Source organism: Aotus nancymaae, unplaced genomic scaffold, assembly GCF_030222135.1.
Source record: "Aotus nancymaae isolate 86718 unplaced genomic scaffold, 86718_ANA_hifiasm-v0.15.2.pri h1tg000030l, whole genome shotgun sequence".
Lineage (NCBI taxonomy): Eukaryota > Metazoa > Chordata > Mammalia > Primates > Aotidae > Aotus > Aotus nancymaae.
Window position 1 is genome coordinate 39,316,889 of NW_026988443.1, and position 8,742 is coordinate 39,325,630.

General features: G+C 48.0%; 1 protein-coding gene across 1 annotated transcript in view; it reads left to right on the forward strand.

Annotated features, from left to right (window-relative positions):
* Window positions 1-7,830, forward strand: part of USP10 (ubiquitin specific peptidase 10) — an 82,735-nt gene extending 74,905 nt beyond the window's left edge. Inside the window, exons 13-14 of the mRNA XM_021671040.2 lie at window positions 2,415-2,480; window positions 6,799-7,830. Of these exons, the coding sequence (XP_021526715.1) occupies window positions 2,415-2,480; window positions 6,799-6,986 (254 nt within the window). The 3' untranslated portion in view covers window positions 6,987-7,830. The remainder of the gene's footprint in view (window positions 1-2,414; window positions 2,481-6,798) is intronic.
* Window positions 7,831-8,742: the final 912 nt, after the last annotated feature.

An 8,742-nucleotide genomic window follows, 5' to 3' on the forward strand; every position in this document is an offset into this window, starting at 1 on the left:
GAGTGTTCATGGCGACGCACTCCTGCAGATCAGAAGCTGAGCCCGGTAGCATTTCTTTATGATGTTGAGAGAGGACATTCTCTTGCTGGGCTTGGACTTGTTTTAAGTTTCTTGACTTGTCATAGACCTTAAAACTAAAATTCTCGTGAAAATGGCCTGTTAAAAATAGAGGCAGAAATAACTATATAATTATACTAGATTAGAAAAATAGGAGCTTCTGTCTATCAAAAAGAACATCATTTTTCTATGAACATTTACAGATTAATGGTGCACAGTTTGCCTTACACCAAGTATTAACAGCCATGTTAACTAGCCTGGTTAGGCGGACTTTGTAGTGAAGAAAGAATGATTTCTCACAGGCAGTGAGAGTTCCTTCCAGCGTCTGGCTGTGGCGGTGCACAATTAAGACGTGTGGCACCCTCAGGTCATGGGCCCAGCACTTTTTGGAAGCAGTTTTATCTAAGAGCCCCAGGTTAAAGGTATCTTGCTAAAGGCACAGCTTGAAGAAGACTTTGCTTGAAAGCTTCAGAATTTGTGAAAACATGTGCAGCGCTGAGGCATGATCGGGACTGTGATCAGCTAGAGATGATTCTCAGAATATCGAGGTGTCTGGGAAGCAAAAAACAAGACACTGGGCATCACTCCCTGGTCTTGTAGAGGAACAAACCTGAACTGAGAGTCCTCGTCACCTCCCTCCTGCTGCACAGAACACCACTTCACCCTTCCTTCCATGTAGGTGATGGAGGAACTGCGGGCGTGCCTTGCGGTTAGCGTGCTTCCTCTCTACCCTAGGGGCGCCCTGTTACCTTCACTTGAAGGCTCAGGCCCTGTCTCTCCCAGGCTGGCTCACAACAGCTGTGCTTTGTGCTGACGGGCTTGGCTGCTGTGCTGGGTTCAGTGTCCATCGTGCCTCTCACACTTCCAGCTACTTTATCACCCATCAGGAGATTGCTTTTTTCTTTTTTGAGATGGAGTTTTGCTCTTGTTGCCCAGGCTGAAATGCAATGGTGCGATCTCGGCTCACCGCACCTTCCACCTCCCGGGTTCAAGCTGGGATTACAGGCATGCGCCACCATGCCCAGCTAATTTTATATTTTTTTAGTAGAGGCAGGGTTTCTCCATGTTGGTCAGGCTGGTCTTGAGCTCCTAACCTCAGGTGATCCGCGTGCCTCGGCCTCCCAATGTGCTGGGATTACTGACGTGAGCTACCTTGTCTGGCCAGCAGGTTGCTTTTTAATCTCATTTGAGGACCAGAAACAGGAAGAAAGATGCCAGTGAGAATCATGTAACAGATCTTCCTCCCCATTTTATTCTGTCTGTCGGGAAACCTAGAATGCCGGCCGAGCCAAAGAAGGTACCCTCGACCTCTAATCCCGCATCTTCACTCGCCTCCACTTCAGCTGTCTGTGCTGACTTGGATATTTTTCTATAGTTATGTTATTTTTATATATTTTCTTGCTTGCTGTATGTATTTTTATATCAGCTGCCACCTTCAGTACTTTATCAAAACATAACATAAATGGGGGCTGGGCACAGTGGCTCATGCCTGTAATCCCAGCACTGTGGGAGGCTGAGGCAGGCAGATTAGCTGAGGTTAGGAGTTCGAGACCAGTCTGGCCAACATGGTGAAACCGTGTCGCTACTAAAAACACAAAAATTAGTCAGGTGTGATGATGTACACCTATATTCCCAACTACTTGGGAGGCTGAGGCAGAGGACTCGCTTGAACCCAGGAGGTGGAGGTTGCAATGAGCTGAGATGGTGCCATTGCACTCCAGCCTGGGCAGCACAGCTGAGACTCTGTCTCCAAAAAAAAAAAAAAAAACACATAAATGGAGACAAGAGGAGCTCACTTAGGTCATTGGGTAGGAAGTAGAGAAGGAACCACTGATGGCTGCCGAGAACAGCGCACCGTCGATGGACTCCTGCGTCCATGTGAGGGGCGCTTCTGCGTGCAGTAAGAATGGGGGAGTTCCCACCTAGCAGCCTGGTAGACAGGTTCCTGTGTGGAGAAAGCACGTTACTGTTTGGTAATTCAAGTTTTATGATCTGACTCACATGCAAAATACTTTAAATCTTGAATTTTTCACAATGGTTTTTTGTTTTTAAGTCAAAGCTTTTTCCTTTTCCATTTTGCAGAGCACTGGTTTTTAAGGGGCCTCCTGCAGGAGCATCACAGCTTCGGCGTGTTGCTCGTGTTTCTTCAGCGGGCTGTTTGCGCATTTTGTGTCCCACGTCACATGGGTCATTCTCCTCATGAATCAGTTTTTATACAACTAAAAAGATAGAGTGTTGCCTTATTCCTGGTCTGACAGGTGGTTTACTTGCTGGGGAGAATGCTGTTAGCCACTTTTGCTGCTGTTAACCTGAGCCTTTCTAAAAGTGCTTCAAGCCGTTGATATTTTGTTTTCCAGAACTGCTTTCTCCAGGGGTTAAAAATAAGAATTTTAAATGCCACAGAACCTATCGGCTCTTTGCAGGTGAGTAAATTTGTACAACGTGACTTCTTCATTAAAACATTGATGAAAGGGATTATACCTGGGCACGGTGTTGCTGAAACACAGCCTAGCATAGCAGCTGGATGACTCTTCTTAGGTACCCCTGTGGCCTTGCAACTCAGGGAATCCTGAGAGACTGTGTTTTATCTGAAATTTGGTGCATAGATGATGGATTATCATCTTGGCCCTGAGCTGAGCCTAATATAAGATGTTGCTCAGAGTGAACATTTCTGTCTTTTAATCAGAGGAGGGAGTTTCAGGCTCCCGGGCTGGCCATTCGAGAATGTGACGTCTCTGTGGGTGACAGTGCTGTGGAATTTCCACGACACCTGGTCACCCGGCCAGGTTGGGCGAGTGCACCCCCAGTCATGATCCCTGTGTCGTCCTCCATACGGTGTTGTTAGGGCTGCTTGATAGGGTGGGTCTGATTACACAAGCTCCCCGGCAGCCTGGCCCCCAGTAAGTCTTGAGAAATCTCCCGAAGGCAAATGGGACCCCCTGTTCCCCCATGGGTGGGCCTTGAGACCTCTCTGTCTCCTGGCTTAGGCTCCTATAATATCAGTTTTCCTTCTACACCATCTTCCCTTTCCTTTCTGTCTTTCCTCCTGTCCTTTCTCTTTTAGAGCCTCCTCTCTTATGCCTCTGAGTCTTTACCTCTTTGGATTGTTGCTGTTTTCAACACTTTTGTTTGCTTCCCAGGCTGTTTTTATTAGATGTTTCTAGCTTCTGTGTCTTCCCTCCTCTGGTGTGGCCTTTGGTGAGCCTGTTTGTATTGTAACATGTCGGGTCCAACCAGCAGACCCTGACCCAGCAACGGGTGAACAAATGCACTCAGACACAGATATCCAGTGAAAGAGTGGGCTAGGGGTTCGGGCAGCTTACGGATCCCAAGGAAGGTGCTGTAGAGTGGCTGCGGCCCATACCAGCTGGTGCTGCCAACATTTGCTCATTATAGATTTAATGACAAAGGCTTTGTGTCAACACACTTGTGGATAATCATCACCTTCCCTGGAGAGAGCAGTCCTATAAATGATTAAAGGCCAGGTTCCAAGGCCTAAAGCAAACACCATTTGTGGGTAATAACGTTGTCGACGCCCCCAAGTAAAGAGCAGTCATGTGCCTGTGGATGTTCAAAGGTCGGCCTTAGGACCACATGAGTAAACAAGCTCTTTAGATAAACTCCCTTACAATTCTTTGTACCTAGTCCTGTCTAATTGCCTCTGGGTAAGAACTGCTACCTTCAACTCATTCCTTCTCGAGGCTTTTGCAAAAACCTTCCAGCCTTCCAAGAAGGTTTGTGTCCATTTTACAGTTTCTCCCACCACCCTGAGTGAACCCCTACAGTAACGTAACACTGTCACTTATTGACGTTCACACATGTATGGAACCTCATTCCAAGATACTATTCCAAGACACATGTGTTTTATTCCTTACATGTGTCCTAGAAGATGGGAGTTGGGATCCCCATTTTATAAAAGAAGAAACCAGAACGCAAAGAAGAAAACTCACCACTCTGGCCTGTAGTGGCAGAGCAGGGCTTCAAGCTCCTGTCCACCTCAGCTCGCACCTGATGTTTTAGGAAGTCTGGCCAGTGGGTGAGGCCCAGGGCCACACTGCGAGGTGCCAGTCTTCTCTCTCTTCCTCTCCCTATTCACTGTTGATTTTGACTCTCTTTTCTTTTCTCCCTGTGATCATGACCCCTCCTCCACCTGCCAGGCCCCAGATCGGGTGCTCATTGGCACCACACACTCATGGGTGTCTCCAGCCCTCTCTGTCTGCCACCTGGAAGGAAGGTCTGAGTCTTCAGACTCTGCAGCCAGCCAGTATGCGGTCTGCCTCCTTGGAGTCTGGCACCCAGGTCCCCGTGGGTAGCCAGCAGTTTCTTTGCCTTCTCCCTGCACCTCCTCCCCTGGGGGCTCTTCCAGGGGAAGGTCACTTGAGGTCAAGGGCAGGGACTAGGATTGCTCGTCTCCTGGTCAGGGCCTCAGTGTGAGCACACAGTCCCCTGCCCCACTCTGCAACCTGCCATGGCCCAGGACCTGGATCTGGGTTGCTCTCCCTGTCCTCCTGAATCCTCCTCCCCTAACCCATTGTTTTTCTTTTTTTTTTTTTTTTTTTTTTAGTTGGAGTTTCACTCTGTTGGCCTGGCTAGAGTGTAGTGGCACAATCTCGGCTCACTGCAACCTCTGCCTCCTGGGTTCAAACAGTTCTCCTGCCTCTGCCTCCCAAGTAGTTGGGATTATAGGCACGTGCCACCATGCCCGCCTAATGTTTTGTATTTTTAGTAGAGATGGGGTTTTATCCTGTTAGCCAGGCTGGTCTCCATCTCCTGACTTCTAGTGGTCCGCCCGCCTCAGCCTCCCACAGTGCTGGGATCACAGGTGTGAGCCACCGCGCCTGGCCAGTTTCTGTGTCTTTAATAGAGAAGGTTTTTGCCATTCTGGCCAGGCTGGAAGCCCATTCTAATCTTGGAAATTAGGTCATGGGATTGGTTAGAATTTTCTGTAGAGTGAGCAGAGGAACACTTTTTAAGCACTGCTGTCATTGTGGGACAGGGAGAAGCAGTCTCATGCGTGAGCTTTTCAGCCGATTCTCATTGCTCCTGTCAGGCGGGCTTGCTGGGGTGAGTGACACGGATCAGCCCTGGGTAGTTACCGGGGCCACTGCCTTCGAAGCTAAAATGGTGACACACAGTCTCCCTTGAAATTTTAGAATGGGGATGTGTCGTAGAAACGACAAATGAGTGAAAACGCCAGGTCCCGCACATCCTACTGACTTGGTCGCTTTGAGGCAAAACCCTTAGCCCAGTCAGTGAGGTCTGTGAGGTGAGGATCCAGGATGGATGTCTCAAAGCGAACTTGGGGCCCAGGGGACGTGCTGGTGTCCTGGGTGCTTCCTGCCCTCTCACAGGACGGCTGTGCCCTCGTAGTGGCTGTGTCCTTGGCCTCTGCCGTCTGGGCCGCACGGTCTTGCTGGCCCTGTGCTGTTCGATCTCCTCCAGGGTCCCTGTGCAGAGGGTTTCTTTGTGCAGAGCCCGGGAGTCTGACTGGTGGCTTCTGCCATAAGCACCGTCCTTCACCCAGCCAAGGTCCCTGGCCGAGAACTGGACTCAGGCCTCCTACTGTCCTTTAGCCCCTCCAAGTGACAAGCATGACCAGAACCTGGTGACGTTAGATCTTGTTTTAGTGCTGAATTTTCCTGCTAGCAAGTCTTGTGCCTCTCCTGGCTCCTGTTCTCTTGTGCCACTGGTTGGGGGCGCAGCTTAGCAGCCTGCCCTGTCGTCCCTCCTGGAATGCTGCTGGACTGCCCCCTTCCCCAGGCTGGTGTCTGCTGCTGGCCAGGCCAAGACCTCTGCTCCGTAGAAGGAGAGGATGTGTTCTGTGGCTGTCTTTTAATGTCTTCACTACCTCTTCTAACAGAGTTCTTTTTTTTAGGCCTTTGACTAAGACTTCTTGGTTATAGGATTTTTTTTTAAGTAAATAACAAGTTTTTTTGTTTTTTTTTTTCTGTTAAAACATTATTATAGAAAAATGGGTAATTTTTTTTAAAGGCAAATGTGTGACTCCCAGCACCATCTCCACAGTGCCCCACCACAGCTCCACACTCAGGCGACTGTGGTCAGCAACCCCAGGGTTCCTCCTGCCCTGTGGCCTGCACAGGGAGCTTGTGTCCCACGTCATTAGGACAGATAGGCCACGGAAGGCCTGAGGAGCTTGTTTTCACATTTAATATGCCATAAACATAGTCCTGCTTCACCAAACATTCTTAATCTATTCCATGAAAAAATCAGTTGTGTTATTTTAATGTAATTTACTGATCAGCCATTTCTTCTAATGGGCATTAAGGTTTTCCATTTGTTCACTGTTATAAATGACGTTATAATCTCTGTCCAAGATTCAGTAATCTCTTCAGGACAGTCTAGGAGTAGAGTCTACCAGATCAAAGGGCATGAGCCATGTCTGTAGGTCTGCACAGCTGATGGCCGTGTAGGAGTGTCCTGGTGAGGTGTGGGACATTTCAAACATGTCATTAAGATAATAGACACACACACACATGCACACACATACACACGTGTATATCTGTCTGACTTACCCTTACCTTGCAGTTAAAGTTTTGATATGGATTGCTCGCATACTTGAGTTGAAATAGCACTGCTTTGTGTCATTCCATCTCTCCGTCCCGCCTACTTTGGTAAGGGGTTTTACACGGAAGAAGATGCTTGGAGGGAAGTCGGCAGACACCTTTTGTGGTGCGTGTGCAGTGCTGTTCTCACTCTGCCGCCTGCTGGGCTCTCTTCCAGTGGTCTACCATCACGGCAACAGCGCGACAGGTGGGCATTACACTACAGACGTCTTCCAGATCGGTCTGAATGGCTGGCTGCGCATCGATGACCAGACAGTCAAGGTGATCAACCAGTACCAGGTGGTGAGACCCACTGCTGAACGCACAGCCTACCTCCTGTATTACCGCCGAGTGGACCTGCTGTAGACCCTCTGTGCGCCGTGTGTGCCCCATGCCCGCTTCGTAGGACACCAACTCACACTAACTTCCCGCCTCTCTTTAGTGGCTCTTTAGAGAGAAACTCTTTCTCCCTTTTGCGAAAATGGGCTAGAATGCAAAGGAGATGCCCTGGGGTTCGTGCACAGCGTAGTTTATGTTGACTTTTCACTTCCAAATCAGAATCATTTGGTTGAAATAGACTGTCGCTTGATTTTAGAAAATACACAAAATCCCATATTTCTGAAATAGTGCTGATTCCTGAAGAAGGTGGGAGTTGCATTTCATTCCCAGTCTCATTGCTTAGTAGAAGAAATCCTGCACCAGCAACAACACTTGTAAATTTGTGAAAATGAATTTTATCTTTCCTTAAAACAGAAATTTTTTAATCCATCACACTTTTCTTCCCCTGCCCTTTAGTTTTTGATAAATGAGAAAAATGAGCCAGTTATCAAAGAAGAACTAGTTCTTATTTCAAAAGAAAAATAAACATAAAAAAGAAGTTGCTGGTTCCTAACAGGGAAAAATTTTAATAATTGTGCGGAGAGAAACTGCTTACGTATACATTGCAGATCAGATATTTGAAGTTAAAATGTTAGTCTACATAGATGGGTGATTGTAACTTTATTGCCATTAAAAGACTTCAAATCGCATTCATGCTTCTGTGTACACGTAATGAAAATGGGCAATTAATGAAGACTGGTCTCTCCTTCAGCCTCCGTTTAATTCTGCTGTCTGCTCTTCCCTAATGCTGCACCCCTAATTGTACACAGTTTAGTGATACCTAGGAGTATAAAGTTGTCACCCATCAATAAAAATCACAAAGTTGGTTTAAGGTGTGCGTGTTTCTTTGAGTGCGAGTGCCTCTTCGGGTAACGGGAACTCGTGGGGGCCGTGACTTGACTCCAGAATTAAAATCAGCCCTTCGATCAGTGCGACGCGTTTGTGGGCGCTGAACCACCACTCAGGTTATGCTGGCTTCATGTGTTCAAATGTATTAGCTAGTGATTTCGGTAAATGAAATTTTTGACTCTTGAATTGGCAGAAAGGAGGAAGTTCTGTCCCCTTCCCGCCCCACCCTTTGTCTCTATTAGCCCGGCATTTTCAATATCACCAAAATAGTTCCCGTAGATCAAGGCTAAACGTCCTTTGACTGAGTGCCACTGGGGCAGCTTAGCGGCGCCTCTATACGCCACCCTCAGTGGTGGAAAGGAAGCCTTCCGACACGGAAGACATGGAGAGAGAGGACGTCACCTGCGAAGGTGCCCGTGTCCTGGCTTCTGGCCCCATGTGGACGATTCATTGTGGTGTTCTGAGATCTACAGGGAAGGGGTTTTAATGTGGTCTGAGCCTTTCTCTCATTCATCCTCTTACCATCTGGTGTTTCTCATTGCAGCCTGGTGCCACTCTGCGGTTCAGAGCTTCCTCAACTTACCGTACGAGTGTCATCCATCTAACCCACTTACCCTTTGTAACACTGTTCTGATTTGCTTGGCTGAATTATAAGTCATATTGTAATTAGCTTCTTATTAAAATAATGTACGATTCCTATGGAGCACATAAAGTTTGGAAGCCAGATAAACTGTGAGGGAGCCCCCCACAGCAGCAATAAGCCACGAAAAGGTGAGACAGAGCCGCGTGGTGACGCTCCTGCATGTCTGCCTGCACTGTGATGCTGACCCAGCCCTGGCTTTCTGTCCTCTGCGGCTTATCCATCCTCAGTCTGCCCCCAGCCTCCATGACGGGT